This window comes from Vulpes lagopus, chromosome 1 (genome assembly GCF_018345385.1).
Source record: "Vulpes lagopus strain Blue_001 chromosome 1, ASM1834538v1, whole genome shotgun sequence".
NCBI classification, from domain to species: Eukaryota; Metazoa; Chordata; class Mammalia; order Carnivora; family Canidae; genus Vulpes; species Vulpes lagopus.
The window spans coordinates 174149121-174165520 of record NC_054824.1 but is presented as its reverse complement, the minus strand read 5'-3'; the positions used below and the strand labels follow the sequence as shown (position 1 = coordinate 174165520).

The 16400-nt window shown below is 43.0% G+C and overlaps 1 protein-coding gene across 7 annotated transcripts in view; it reads left to right on the top strand.

Moving 5' to 3' along the window:
• PROX1 (prospero homeobox 1) overlaps nucleotides 1-16400 on the top strand; it is a 58529-nt gene that overhangs the window by 19395 nt on the left and 22734 nt on the right. For all 7 annotated transcript variants that reach the window (XM_041756720.1, XM_041756729.1, XM_041756755.1 and 4 more), the window contains 2 exons: nucleotides 3137-3244; nucleotides 9937-10131. In XM_041756720.1, coding sequence (XP_041612654.1) covers nucleotides 3137-3244; nucleotides 9937-10131 — 303 coding nt within the window. The remainder of the gene's footprint in view (nucleotides 1-3136; nucleotides 3245-9936; nucleotides 10132-16400) is intronic.

The window sequence follows — 16400 nt, the reverse complement described above, 5'->3', positions numbered from 1 at the left end:
ATTTGGTTGGAACTGCAGCTGGTAAAACCTCTAGCCACAATTTGGAGTTCAATTGGAGGGGAAAAAAAAAAAAAAAAGAAAGAAAAAGAAAAAAGAATTCCCTTCCTCCAGGCCTCACAATGTGTTCTTGCATTTGCCTTTTTGCCACCTCTGCTCCTCCCCTGCCACTGCTGTGTAGGTAAGGTTATATTGTGCTGGGTAAACAGACAACACTCAGATTCTCAGGTTGTTTGAACACCGCTTCAGGTTCAGCTGCAGTACCCTACTTCTCTGATCTTTTATATTCCTGAGCAGATGTCTTTCATTAATTTATGGATTTATCATCTTTTCTTTTTTTCCCTTTTTCTTTTTTTTCTTTTTCTTTCTTTTTTTTTTTTTACACCTGGCAGCTGTCTCAAGTTTCAGTAGTTATTGTCTATTTTGCATTACACATAGAATTGAATGTCATCTGTCTTCACAAAGCTATGGCTAAGAGAATTGAGGCAAAGCCACATGAGCTGCCGGGACAGATCTTGTTTGCGTTCCATCCCCCTCGCCCCACCCCCCCTTACCTCCTTAATATTTATTTGTGCTCATTTTCTTTCCTGGCCTTGAATGGAGCTTAGCTCGTGTTCAGTACAGCTGTATGTTTACTGAATCTATTCCATCATGAGTCATTGTGCGTGTGTAAGTATCCTGGAAACAGCTAGTGCTTTCTTGGAAGAACAGTTGCTTTTCAGCACAAGCACTTAAAAGGGAAATTAACCAATTGGTCAGTTCAGATTTATTTTGAGGAGGAAAAAAAAGGATTATCTAACTGTTGGCTTTTAAATGTTTCATTAGCTATTTTTAATAGTTTATTAGAAACATATATTTTATGGGAATTTTATCTTAATTACACGATGAGCAGGAGATAGAGATTTATTCTGTGTTCCGTTTCAACTGATCAATTCTAAGTATTACCAACAGGAAACATTTTAAAGCAAAACGGACTTGAGACACTTGAATTAGAATAATTTTTTTCATGAAGTCAATAAAAAAGCCTCCGAATCCTGATCAAAATAAGATCAGAGTTTGTTTGTTTGTTTGTTTTTTTTAAATAAAAAGAACTAAAACATCGAAGCATAATGTTAAGCATATTGAAAGCGTCAGGAAGTTCTGGTAGCTGTATCTCTGAGAACCACAGCAAAACAAGGTGTTTTGTAGGAGACCACATTTTTGACAATTCGGTATTTTCCCCTGATAATAATTCAGTGTGCAAGGTTGTTTTTTAATCTGGCCATCTGAAGAAAAGATTAGAACCCAGATCTGAGAACGTCTGCTGAAGTTTAGACTTGCCTGAAAACTCTTATCACGAGGCAAGACGAGACAGCTTGCCACTATTATTTCACTTACCCATTTGGACAGATGGTCCTGAAGTGTGCCGGGCTCCTTTAGTCTTCTCTACCAGTCTAATGGAGGTTACTGGAGGGCCTTTCAGCTCTTTCCTTGGCACAAGAAGTATGTCAGTCATAAATTATCGTCTTTGTGATCATTAAGGATCTGAAACAAAAACACAAGTTCAGTTAAGCTGCTTTGGCTTACAGATAGAAAATCGAAATTTCTTCCTTCAGTGTGTATTCTCCGTGGTGGGGGTGTGGGAGGGGGGAGGCACAAGATTTAATTTTTCTAATTACAAACCAAGGTGATCTTTTAAACGTTGCATGATGTTAAAGGGAATGCTAATTGATCAAATCCTCAGCAGAATATTTGGTTAAACACCCTGCTGTAAGTAGTCAAGAGCTTATCAGTATTAATTTGATTACGCTTCTCTACTAACTTCCTGGTTCTCTCTCTTCCTAAGATTGGTCACACTGCTCTTGATGGAGGTCATCTAGAAACCTTGACTTTTCCTAAAATGCGTGTAGTTGTTTGACCTTTCTTCGCCAGGTGTGGCATTTTTGTTGCGTGGTAAAATGTGTGTGTGCGTGTGCACGCATGTGTGTGCACACGCGCACACACACACAAGTGCAGATTTTCTTTTCTTCCTTATTTTTCCCATACTCTCTTTTAAGAGAAAATCCTTAGAGAAGCTTCTAGGAAGGACCCTTAATTGACCTTGTGGGGGACCACATTGATTTTCTCCACGTGCATCTTCATTTCTGATAAATTATAAAGCCATTAATTTGCTGCGGAAATGGCAGGGCCAGGCTGTAGCACAGATGTGACCAGAGCCATCCCAGCTCTGAGTCTGCTGAGGAGTGCCAAGAATCTGGGGGAGAATCAGGAAGCCTGGATTGTTATGGTGAGCCTCACATTCTCTTGGGAACTGTTTTAGTTGCTGCTGTTTACAGATCTAAAAGGTAATGATGTTTCCAGATAAATAGGCCTTCTTATTTTGGGTAAGTGGCCATTTATTGATCTGCTAACCCACATTTATTGATTTGTTAGCCCCAACCACTGTGCCACTCTCAAAGGAGTTAACTATAAATCCAGGAGAGGCAAATTGTATTTGGTTTTGGATCGTTGCTTTAACAAAAGCGACACCCCCTCCCTGCGCTCTCTGTGCCAAAACTACCCCTCCTAACTTTTAGCTATTATTTAAAAGGAAACAATTAAAAGGATATAATAATAAGATAGGAAGAAAGTGAGTCAAGATGCTCCATTAGATTAGCGCTAAAAGGTAAACTGTGAAGCTTGCCTAACAGTGTTCAAAATAATGCATTTTATATTTTCACGCACATTAGGATAATAATTTGATGTAAACTGCAGAGTGTGGAGAGAAGAACAAACAGAACTGTAATTGCGAAGAAGAAAAATAACTCTCACGATAAGAGTTGTATGATACGTGTTGGGTGCATTTGTCTCCTTAGCAACAAGTGAACGTATAGGTAGCATCAGGACCTCAAACAGGGGGAATGCTTTGCCATCCTCACCACGGAGTAGCCAAGATTCTGCGACCACATTGTACATCCTCACCATCACTCTTGGCAAATTCTGACAAGCAATGGTCATTTTGAGCAAGCGGCAGCAAGGTAGTGATGGATTCTGTGGCCAGTGCCATTTACCTTCCACAATTCCCCGGGCTGCTTGATGGGCCTCCAGATTCTTTGGGGAGTGGTGGGTGGTGGATGTTTGTGTTTAAAGACATTTTTTTCCTTAACCAAATGCCTCCTACATGCAGGAAGGATTGTCACCCAATCACTTGAAAAAAGCAAAGCTCATGTTCTTTTATACCCGTTATCCCAGCTCAAATATGCTGAAGACCTACTTCTCCGATGTGAAGGTAAGGACATCTTTCTTTTGTGATTTTTTTCAATTTCTTTGCACGTGGTAGTGATTTGAACTCTTGGAAGTTAGTGGACATGAGTGTAAAATCAATCCATTGATACACCTGTGTTCTAATTGATTTAATGCGCTCAATCTTTTTGTTTAAAGCCGTGCCAGGCAAAGATGCCCCCTAAGACCAGAAGGCTGGTACCAAGTCACGTGCATTTCCAGTGTGAGCTAGCAGACCTAGCCTCTGTCTTTATATGTCTTAGTAACTTCTTGGAAGAAATTTCTGCCGATCCCGGAGGGGTGTGCTCTAGAGAATGGGTTTTTTCCCCCTCCCCTCAGCAACAGTAAATTGTTTCTGTTTTGGTTTCTGTTGGTTTCCCCATATTTGTGCTTATGAAAGCAAACTCTAGCACCTCTTTTTCCCCCTGTCGAAAGGCGCGTACATTGAAATTCTCTATGCAGTAGCTGCTTAAAAACAAAAGTGATGATTGTCTCTTATTTACAACTTAATTTGTTGTTGATGTAGAGTACACTGAGCATAAGGAGAATGAATAAAGTGACAGATTCAGGACACATTATTCAAATGAGGATATGAAAGCTGTCGGCCTACAGCTGCAGCCTCCCTCATTCTACAGAATATGGGGACCTCCTGGTTCTGTGTGTGTGTGGATGTGTGTGCGCACGTCTGTGTCTGTGTGTGGGTTTTAAGTGATTGTTTGCAACAACTTGATGTTGTGTTAATCATCTGCAACTTTTTAAAACATAGATTGGGTTTTGATGATGATAATCACATGCATGGTATCATTATCCGAGGAACTTGATAAACATTACATTAGCTGAGATTAGTTTATTAGGCTTGGGTGCTTTCCCCCCCACCCCCCGCTGCCCACCCCCATATGCACAAGTTCTTATTTCTGCCACGGAGAACTCGGGAGCTGCCAAAACATGCTTGTTGCTCCAGCACTCCCTCCATGCCGTGCCCAATGGCCAGTTGCTATATTGGCCCCCTTTTGCAGGCCAACTCATTTTAGTTTCCTTCACTGATGTTTTATTTGGCCTTATAAGAAAAGTTCTGTTTTCCCTCCTGTTTGCTTTTGAATTGTGTATCAACTTCAGCCTTTTATCTTTCTCCTTCCCTGGCTGAGCTCCTTAAGTGGAAGGCATGTTTTCTCCCCACTTAGGGCCAACATACGGGGCAGGATGGGAAGGCACAGAGAGGCAGTAATTTGAACGGCTGGTTGAGAATCATTAAAGTGCAAAAAAGGCCGAGTGACACCGTATAGGCCAGGAAAAGGGGTTGGACTTTGTGGGGAGACCATCTGAAAACAGACACCAGGGAAGGAATTTGTCAACTGGTGGAAGACTGGACAGCTTCTGGAGCCTTGTTCTTTTGGGGTTGGGGTTAGGGTGGGGGGTCCTTTCAACACTCTAGTTCCAGGAAGAAGGGGAGAACGTGGAGGAGAGGGAGAAAGTGTTACCGTGCACGTGTGTGTGCGCACGCGTGTGTCTAGGTGCCCATGTTACCTCCTCCACTCCTCTTTAGGGCAATGACCTGCAGTGTTGTGATATAATAATGAGGATACCTTATGTTATTTAGATAGTGCTTTTCATCAGAAGGAGGCCAAAGAGCTTTACAGACCACATACACAGGGGTCTCTCACCTACCATTGAAATGCAGCCACTTGGGAGGATAGAAAGCAGCAGCCATTCTGAGCCAGCAACACTGTCCAACTGTAGATGTAAATATTAGAAACATTCGTTGGGTGGGGGAGAGGCCAGAGTAGGGGAGATTGTTAATCTGTAGTAGTTAATCTGTAATCTTTATAAATGCACTGCAGTGTAAACTTATAAGAAATTGTTCCTATTCGTTTAGAATACATCTAGTAATTCGGCTTTGCAAATAATCACTATGTAAACAACAATTAAATACCAGGGTGAATATTTTATTTAAAAAAAGCACTAATATTCAGATTATAGATTCTTTCCATTCTCTATCCATACTGGGAGAGGAGGCTGTTAAAGTATACGTGAGTCTGGTTAATTCCCAATTATCCACTCTAATGGAGGGGAAACAGTAGGGCATATAATGCATAGCAGAAAATCACCGAAGGTCATTTCTCTTTTATTTTTGGAATGAATTATACATTTTTAACTTTGCTAATTATGTTTTTTCTTTGGCTAGTAATAAATGAATTTGTATTCCCTAAGCTTATGCTGATGAAATTGGAAAGGCATGCATAGAAAAGGGAAGGATAGTCCAGGCACTGTGTTCCAGAAACTTTGTAGAAAACAATGGTAGAGCATTCTTGGACTTTTTAATATTAAGGAAAATCCAGAATTTGAATGCTGACGATGCATATGCTCATACACATGTATATTTATGCCTATGTTATAATGTTGTACACATAGATATGATGGGTGTAGATATATAAACACATACATATCTATTTCTAAATAGAGATATGTAAAGGTGGATACTTATTTGCAAGATGGAAATAACTAGATGTTTTTCTATATATGAATAGGCAATCCAAAATTTAATTTCACTGTAGATTCAAGAAAACTACTACAAAATTTAGAGATCCCTGGAAACTAGAGGAAGGACCTTAGGAGTTTATCAGAAGTGACAGCCTGCATCACCTGTCTTGAGAAAGACACGTTCATGTGTCTGTGGGCCAAGTAAGACTTGTCACAATGACACAGGCCTATACTGGATTGTGGCTGCATTCATTTAAGTGAAAATCCCTAATCCTAACAAAATGTACCTTTCCACGTCATAAAAGTCATTTCATTTCAAATGGGGATCAGAAGTTAGTTTTGCAAGTAAAAGAAAAAGAGGGAGAGAGAGAGAGAAACAACACAAGTGGAAAATATTTTGTTTCGTGAGTAAAATGTAGCCTAGGTGCCATCAGAGACACAGTTAGAAGATGGTACTAGACCAAGTGAATCCTCTGATCCACCCCAGAAGGTGAGCCCAGCCAGGGTGATACACCCTGCCTTGCATTTTTCCTTAGGGAGGGATAGAGCGCTTCCCTCTCCACAAGTGACTTCTGTTTGGGCAAGAGGTGAATGCTTTTAAATTACTCGGGGAATATGAATAATAGTGAAAGGGAATATAAAGGAAGGGAAAAGAAATGTTGGGAAATATCAGGAAGGGAGACAGAACATAAAGACTCCTAACTCTGGGAAATGAACTAGGGGTGGTGGAAGGGGAGGAGGGCGGGTGGTTGGAGGGGAATGGGTGACGGGCACTGAGGTGGACACTTGACGGGATGAGCACTGGGTGTTTTTCTGTATGTTGGTAAATTGAACACCAATAAAAGTTAATAAAAAAAAAATTACTCTGGAAAGAGAAAGGTGGGGGAAAACCTCGTACACGTCAGACACTGGCTTGGTGTGAGCTCTCCAGCGATGATCTCTATGAAGGATGAAACCAGGGCTGACTTGGTCTAATTCCTAGAGTAAGAATCCAAACAAAGTTCCATGTTCTCACAGAGTCCAACTGCATCCCCTCCCTGCGACATTTAGCCAGACAAAAAGCTCAGCTCATCAGGGCTTCAAAATCCTTTGAGAAGAGCAAGGGGGCAAATGTGCGAGACATGCCAAGGATCAATGGGCCCCACCATCTTCCTGTGCACTACTGGGTGCTGATTTTAATGTATCAACTAATAACTCTTAGACCACTAAGTACAACAGATTCAGTGTCATTTTAGCTTTGAAGAACAGACGCTCACAGCTTTTCAAGCCGGCAGTGTTAAATGATGTATCTCATTCCCTCCACCCCTTGAGTCAACTGCTGCCTAGCCAGATTAAGGTGTCAGATTGATTTGTTTTATACATCTTTTGACCATGCTCATTGAATATTTAGGAAGTTTCTTCAGCCCATATTGAGGCTGAGATGTCCCGTGGGAAGCATTAATCAAAGTCAGAGAGACTCACACACTGTGGAAACACAGCCTCTTTATTGTAGCGATTAGTTTTTGCAGTAACACATTAACACACTACAGAGCTTTCCTTGATAGAACAATTGATCCTTTTCTTGTAAGCCACTACAGAAGGGGGGGGGGGGGGAATTAACTCTTTAAAGTTTAACACTTTTTCTCCGCAGCGTGAATATCTGGAAAAGAGGAGGTTGGGGGTGGGAGGGGTGGCCTTTGCTTTTTTTGCCAGCAACTAAAAACAGAACAAATTTCAGTGCACTTCTGGTGGAGGGAAACCCTGTTCTCCAAGCTGTTGTGCTGGTCATTTCACTTGTCTTATGTCGGGGGAGTCTGTTGTTTTTGCCCATTCTTTCTCTCTGGTATTTCCATTCTGTAACAATAAGCTTTAAATCTCCCTTTATGTCTCATTCCTAAATAATGGCAAGTGCACTTACGTTTTTGTCCTCCCCCATTAGGTCATTCATGACCATTCTAGAAAAAAAAAAAAATACCCTTCTATTTTTTTCCTCTACAGTACTCTTGTCCATAGGAGACAATGTCTTGTAACAATGCAGAAGCCTAATCTCCATGTCAAAGCAATTTTCATTCCCCACTGCACAGCCTGCTATCATTTTGTAATGTTTTGTTTCTTATTCTAAAAGAATTAAAAAGGAACAGTAAGCCGTCACGGGGGCCTGTAGTCCTTATCTCAGTGTCTGGAAATTTGGACAGTGTATTTTACTGCTGAGATAAAATGGAAAGAACTCCAAGTTCAGCAAATCGTAATGGGTTTAAGTTCTATTGAAATCGGCAACCAGAAGATCAGATAACGGGGGTCCTTCAGTTGTCTTTTTAATCGGGTTCCCCGCAAGGCTGAATAGAGACAGAGCAGACACACAGAGTGAAAATATAATTCTTGGATAGGTTAAGTACATGTTTGAACTCTTGCAAGCAGAAGCGATTTGCTGATGACTTAATCATTTTCTGGTCAATTATCTGTAAGGGCCCTTGCAACTCCATGGCAATTATGATGCAAGTTGGCCTTTTGGGAGAAACACCAGCCTCCCTGCTTCTGTTTCCTTGTTACGTCCATTCTCTGTCATAAATTTTCATTCATTTATTATCTTTGCTAGTATAGAAACAACTTTCTGTGTAGTAATTACAGCCCCAATACACACTTTAGCTGTCATCTTGTTGGGAGTCTGGATGTTCTCATGGCCAATGTTTGATAAGTGGTCTTTGTTGATTTTTGATGAATGTACATCTTTTTTCTGGGGGCCCAGGGAAGGGAATGCCTGTGATGACAAAAGGCAGGGGGTTGTCTGTCAGCCCGCCTGATATAAAGCTATGGATTTATTGGTTTTGACTTGGCAAGTTGAGATGCATCTGTCCTTTACCGTGAACAGAGGACTGTCAATAAGAATGGTATCATTTGCAGTGAATCCAGGAAGACATCTTCATTTAAAAGGTCATCAGGAAACCTTGGTAAACAAAGTTTTAAAGCCTAATCATGTTATGGTAACTTGGCATTTAAAAAAAAATGTAATAAAGTTTCTGTCTATGCTGTCTGTGTACTACGTCTTAACCACACCTTCCAAACAGCATAGACTCCAACAGAAAGGGGCGTGGGCCTTACCCAATGCTGGCTGTAGGAAGTGTACAAACAGGTGCGGCCGTCTGGCTGGACAGATGTGAGTACCGTGTGCAAACATAAAGTGGAGTCACAGCTGGATGGCCATGGGGATCACCCATCACCAAAAAATAAGCAAGTGCCAGATTCCTCCCCTTTGGTGCGAAAGCTGTTTTCCAGCATTGTACGAGGCTGTCATGTGATGACACAAATTCTCATTTAAAAAAAAAGAAATCATGCTAGTGGTGAAGTCACATGGCTCACCATCTCTGGTGCAGGTTTCCCCCGCTATCCAAAAGTAGAGCGTTCCTAGGAAACCCTCCATAAGCCAAAATGGCAGAAAGCAAAGAAGCAATTACCGTCAATTTGTATGGAAAAAATGTTGAGAGCATTCCCAGACCCCAAAAAATAACCTCTCTTTAGACTTTTCGGATACCCTAGGACACATCTCGATAACAGATGCACAAAATAAATCAAGATAAAGCACAGATGCTCACAGACACAGTGCAAAGCCATGGCAGCATGAGGCTGAGATGCTGAGCCTGCTTTCTGGGGAGGAGCTTGGTGGGGCCCCTCTAGCTGCTCAGGGTGCCTGCCACCTCCCCCATGGCTCCCTGCAAAATGTACGCTGAGCACAATTTTCCCTTGGCGCTTCTTTTCTGAAAAGCAGAAATCCTTTTTTGGATTCCTTTCGGTTAGGGAAACCAGGTACCAACGTAGGTCTTTTCGTAAAAGCAAAGTAGCAGAACATGAACTTTTGAAAAGCTGGGGGAAGTCTGCACTTGAAAGTAACAACTCTTCCCAGGGTTCTGTGGCTTGAATGAATTGCCATTAAGAAGTTTACAAATACTGTTTGCTCCAGCAGTGTTTAAAATAAGATGTTCAGCTTCTTAAGGAAAATCAGATTTAGAACGTGAGTTTTCCATTGGAAATGCAAAGGGTTGGGAAGGGATTTCCATTGTTGATCGGTTTTACAATCTCTTATAAATGTATTACTGCTTTCACCAGCCCTCTTGCCACCATTTTGGTGGAATCAAAAACATACCTAAGGAAGAAGGAGAGGAGAACTTTAAAAATACGTCAAATGCTTAAAGAATGAATGAAGAAAATGGCAATGTTCTTATCCTTTCCAACATTTAAATTTGACAGTTCAACAGATGCATTACCTCTCAGCTCATCAAGTGGTTTAGCAATTTCCGTGAGTTTTACTACATTCAGATGGAGAAGTACGCGCGTCAAGCCATCAACGATGGAGTCACCAGTACCGAAGAGCTGTCTATAACCAGAGACTGTGAGCTGTACAGGGCTCTGAACATGCACTACAATAAAGCAAATGACTTTGAGGTAGGAACTCATCTTTATTGTTTGGTCATCTCCCTTTTCTTTTCTTTTCTTTTTTTTTAAATTTATTTTCTTTAGCAGTGTCCCCCAAATCAGTTGTAGTCTTGTTATCTCACACAAGCATCCCCCAATAGGATAAGAGGTAGAGTAGCAATGAGGAGCCCCCAGTCTGGTTCCCATCAGAGTCACGGGGAGCTGACCCGCCTCTCCATCCTTTCCCTTTCCCCAGCTCTGCTGTATGAAGACCCATTGGCCATAGCAAAGGGAACTGGAGAATTCACAGGAAATTGCAGCAAGGGACCCACTCACAGTGACTCCCTTTCCAGAGAAGAGGTCTCCACTTTCATAGGCCTTTTTGCTACTTATGTCCTGGCATGTCGATTGAGCTGACATATGCTGTGTGCACTGATAGCCGCAAAAGTTGTTTTCTAAAAAAGTCTAGAAAGGTTGATGGGGAAGTGATTCTGTGGTTTCTACTCTAATTAGCATTTTTTTCCTTTATGGAAGAAGTGGTATGAGAATTATACTAAGTACGTCTTATAAGAGAGCCATCAACATCTTTTTATGGTTTTGTTTCTGTTTTTGTTCTCTGGTGGGGTCAGTCTAGTGTGTGTATCTCGCATATGTGTAACTTCACAGGCATGCTGCTTTTTATACACACACACACACACACGCACGCGCGTATCTACAACATGCATATTCTAGATACACACGAAGCGGTGTAGACGATTCCCAGAAAGCAATAGCCACACAACAATGAAAGATGTGTGGCTATGAGTAAGGCGTTTCTTTACTGGCTAATGTGGTGCCTCAGCAAACATTTTTCATTGCAACGTGATGACTCTCTATGAGACAACACTAGCGAATCTCCTAGTCCTCACAAAAGCATTTTGCTGAGCCCTGCTGGCTGAGGCAACAATAGTTAGAGGTGGGAATGTGGCAAGGGTTCTGCGGGCTGAACCCCCGCTGGTGACTGTAGACAGGCTATGGGTGACTTGACACAGTTGGTCCTTTTCTTGGGTATCTTGAGGATAAGAATTTTCTTCTCTTATATCTGCTCGTACAGGGGGACCTTACATTAATATTCTTGCTTTCCTCACGTAGATAGGCACCCAGAAACACCCAGGAAATTGGCAGCTTCAAAGGAAGAGAAAGGCATCTTGGTCTAGACTTGTCAATAAAAGGACCTGCCCTCCCACCGCCCTGTCTGCCCATTCCTTTTGGGGCCCTTCTCACAAGGTTTTTGGCAGTGCAGATCAGGGATGGTGGCTTATCAGGCCCTGAAGGTGGGAGCTTAGCTGTGGCGAAGTCATGGTTTTCCCTTGAAAGTTTGAACAGTTGCACTGCAAGCCAATTTATCTTCGTTTTCCAAGACTACTATGTTTTTCTTGCTAAAAGTGTTATGAACCAAGTTTTTCTTTGGCTGAACACATTAAATGTGGGGATCCTCCTTGGATTTCTTCACCATTACAAAGTCTCTGTGTTTAAAGTCTGTTGTAAGAGAGACTCCTCTCCTCTCCTGACTACTCTCTAGCAGAATTTCTTCTAAAGCTGATGAATAGGATTATGGCTAAACATTTTAAAGAAATCTTATGAAGACTTCCATTTCTTTTCCTCTCCCTTTCTGAGAAGTCTGTTGCTCTCAACTTTACCCAAAGAGAGTTCAACTGTGTGCTAGTGAGCTCTTTACAGCTGATTATGGCAAATATTTGTTTGGCAGCATGCGTCAAGCTTCCTAAAAGAATTGTCCAAGATTCATGAGATGAGTTCTGCGTTTTTGCTGTGTAATATACTCGAGAGGACAAATCCTTACGGTGCACATTAGGATTTTTAGGGTTTTTAAACCTTACCTGGTTGGAATTTAATCCCCTGCTCACAGCATAAGGGCCGAAATGACACAAGCAGGGGCGGCTGGCATCAAGAGGTACCCAACAAGCTGCTCCATTTAGCATCATCTAAATCCTCCTTTAATATGATTAACATCTGATATTTCTCTCTTTGTGAATCATATCCACTTCCAGCCAGGCCACCTCTCCTTTATCTGCAGTGTCTATTTTAAGACTGCTTCAGTGCAAGGAGTATGGGGCCCGGGGAGCAGTTTTGTCACTTCTCATGTGACTTCAGACAAGTTCTTGGTCTATTCTGGGTCTTTTCCTTCTTCAGTAAAAACTAGGATCTTTCCAGAAATGTGGTAAGAAAGAAAGCAGGAACATGGATTCTGTGCTGTTCCCTCACACGTACGCACACAGGCATATACGCATACTCGCCGCCACTGACGATCACTAAATAGCTTCTAATTTAGCCTCCCAGTTTGGCGCATTTACTAACAAAAGCTTCAGATAAGATGATCCCTTCTTTTCTGTGCCTTTGTGCATGGAGGTCAGCGCTTAAGTGAGATGCTTAAAAAGCCACTGGTCCTATCATTGTAGCTTTACCACTGTGGGTCGTGGCCACGAGCCACAAGTAGACCTGGCACCTCCAGCTGAATGTCTCAAGTGATACTGTGTGCACTGCTTGACTTTTATATTTAAGTTTCTCCTCTTGAGATCAAGTGAATCTGTAGTCTGACAGGAGCAAGTGAAGAGGATGGCAAAGTAGAGAACTGTATACCTTGGGTTTTTTTTTTTTTTTCTAATTAAACCGAGACGAAATATGGTAGAGAGACTTTGAAGTTATGGCTACATGATGCCCAAAGACCCAGTCAATTTCAAGGAATATATTAACCCAGTTGAGTATTAGTTAGTCAAATAAAAGAACTGCTTACTGGTGGCATTTTTAAATTTCTCAATCAGTTTGTAACGATAACAAAATAACTAACTGTGCTATGTCCCGGGCACTCTTCTGAATATCTTCCCGTTGTTAACTTATTTAATGTGAGCAATAATAACGATATGGTTGTTAATATGAGAAAAAAGTTTAGTTTGCCTAGAGCTTTATACCTTTTTTTTTTTTAAGTGATTCTAAACTAGTGGGAACTAGCAGAGCCAGGCAGACAGAGGGGTGAGGGAGAATGAAGCCAACCAAGCCTTTCCCTCCTTCTCGACGACTTTCTTCTTCCTTCTTTCTCTGCAGCTGCTTATCTCTCTTCAGCTTTCTGCTCTGTCTCTGCCTCTGTCATAAGCTTGCTGGTGGCACCTCTGTCACTGCCTAGCACCATCCCCCTCCAGCCCCTGCTGCTCATGGCTTTCAAGGCCAGAGTGGTTACTGACCCCTGGCCTCCCGGAAAATAAAGCAGATGGGGAAGGTTTATCACTAGCGAGGAGGGAGTGGCCTGCATCTCTCTCCTCCTCTAGAACCCTGCATTTCCTGGCCTTTATGAGTCAGGACCTTCGAAGTGACAGGAGGGCTTGTTCTGCCTTTTGTATCAGTTTACACAATGGCCAAGATCCTTGGCACAGCGCTCAGCCCCAGTGTGGTGAGAGCCTGAGAAGACCCAGGGGAGGGGGGTGGAAGACACTGAAGGGGGAGGGGCCACCGGGTATTGCCGGAGGAAGGGAAGTTGGCCACCTCACACGGGGTGGGGCATCTCGCTTCTGAAGGTGAGTGTGCCAAGGTGTGCAGGAGAGGGGGGTTTAATGACAGGCTGCATCTCTCTCCTACTTCTCACGTTTAATGAGATTGGCAACAATAAATTTGTCTTTCCAGGTGTTATGGTATATATTTCCCTGCTTCGTTCTCACTTCCCTTTGAAGAGGTTCCAACATTTTTTTATGGGGAGGGAAAGAAGGGTTGGGATCCCTTCCCAGTTTTTAAATCATACTGATACTTCTGACTTTAGGGGCAGATGAGTTGGATTTTATTACTTTTTTGCTTCCCTCACAACCGGGACAGGAAGGAAGGTAAGGATGGCTGTCCATTTCCAAGGGGGCGCCGAGGACTCTCTGTCAATCTGCAGGACCAGAGGGTGGCTCTTGTCCCCACCGGCCTCAGCCAGCATCCCTCACAGGCCTGCCAGTGGCAGCCGTTTATCTGCAGGCCGGGTCCACGTGCCCTGGGAGAGCACCTAGCCCCCATTGCCGTCCCTAAAGAGACTCAGGTGGGAGGCTGGGAGGCTGAGAAAAAAACAACACGGGGAACTCAGTTCCTTGATTATGGGGCTCGTCCAAACCACTTCCTGAAATACTGACATCCCACCGAGCAGGTGCTCCATCACAGAGCCCGCGGTTCAACTTTTTCCCAGGTGTCACCTGACCGGCCAAGGAGGGTACCCCTACAGGCCTGCTTCTGTGTCGTCACACTCTCCTCTTAGAAAGAGAAAAGAAGAACAGCAGCACCCCTGGCATCACACGGCCCCCCCAACCCGGCACACACACACACACACACACACACTGAAATACATGTGCTGAATACATGCTCTCCACCCCGCCTGCCCCTATGCCCAACCCTCCTGCTTCCCGCACGACACACGTTTAAGAAGATTTAATGCGTTTGGAAATCTCTCATTCACATTGTCATCTCTTTAAAGAAAAATGAGGACAGGTGGATTTAGGAAGCGCTTCCCTCCGCTCCAAATAGATACTTAAATATGAGTGATCATTTGGAAAACTGGCACATGAGCGAAAACCTTTTACTGCTGTTGCAGTCTTTTGGCCTCCGAGCCGCTGAGCCGTTTGAGTGATCACATGACACACACCCTTGGTGGGCGGCGAGGAGCAAAAGAGACTCTTACCATTTCTTCCCCTGCCAGTCCCGCCACTGACAAGCCAAATTGATCTTTTAAGAGACTAAATGAATGTTCTCTAAATATATGTACACACATGGCTGGCTGTCTGGGAACATATTCCTGTACAGAATGATGGCCTGAAGTGTGAGGGAGAGAACAGTAAGGATGCCGGCTTCGAGGTGGGCTGGAAGGGTTGGGGGCGGGGGTGGGGCGGGGGTGCGGGGGAGCAGAGGCAGGATGGTGCACGCACGCACGGAGCTTCGTTTTTGCACCACTGTCCTTTTGGGATTCAAGGTGTTGATCAGTATAATGAAGCGGGCCCATTGATTTATCATCTATTTGGTAATGTCGTTGCATTTTTAGCTCCCTGTGTCTTTTTTGTCATTGGGTTACATTCAAGCACAGTAAGATCAGCTTTAAAACCTCCTTACTCAACAGCTTTATTAGTTATAGCATTCCATGACCTTTCTCAACATTCTTAAAGAAAAAGATACAGTGTAACGTCGCTTTACTTTGCTTATTGTCCTTTGTTGGGGTGAACAAAGCATTTTCTACAGTGGCTATAGCACATAATTATACAGCTTTCAATGGCAGTGTCTTGGCACATATCAAAGTTCAGAGGAGCCTTTAGAAAAAAAAAATGTTTTGTGGCAGCCTAGGGAGGGTCTCATCTTTCCTTCAGAAAATAGTTCAAGGCTCTTCTGTCAAGCTTCCCTACTTAGAGCTTTTTCTCCTCCTGCTTCATAAAGTTTAAAGCGGATTCAGTGGAGTTCTATGATCTATTTCCTTTGAAAGATTGTTCCTCAGCACAGAGAGGCCCTTTGACTTCAAGAGTTCACAGATTCATGTCTTTAGGTATCATATGTCTGACCTTATCAGTTACTCCATTTAATGTCGGAGAAAAAGTCTCAACTCTTTGTGTTTGTCTGTTTTGCCTCTGTGAAATGATTTGGTGAAAAGACCATCCTTTTTAACACACCACTGAGAGGCCGTTTCTGCTGCAACCTACCCTGTGGCTTTTCTCTCTTTAAAAAAAAAAATTGTCCTTGTGTTTTGTGTATGGATGAGTTCACAGTGAGAATAGAATTATACAAGGGCAGACGCACACACAAAAAAAAAATCTTTTGCTTTCCTCCCTCCCCGCCCCCCCCCCCATGATCTATTGGCTCTCTGGGTGGCTGTACCCCAACAGGAGAAGCCATTTAGCAAATACAGAGGTGGCAGCCGTGGTGCTGGGATGGCAGTGGGTTTTCCCTTGCTTCGACCTACCCCTAAGGCCTTCATAATTAATTGTCCTTCAGAGATGAGGGAAGTTCAGAGACAGTGTGGAGTGATGTCTATTGTCTGACATTCAGTTCTCCTTGCCTCTGCTCTTTTTCTTCGCCCCACAAAGGGTTATCAATAGGAGAAAGGGAGCAAGTTCTCTGCGGAGAGCCGCTGGTGGTGGTGGTTGGAGCTTTCGGTGGGATGTTATCATTGTGCTCGGCCCATCCCGGATTAAATGTCTGAAGAAGTTCTAACAGCCTTTTGAAAAGGAGCCTGTTTATTTCGTCTAGATTAAGCAAACTCATTTAGCGACCTGACGCTCGTTCAGAAAGTTGGTGATCCC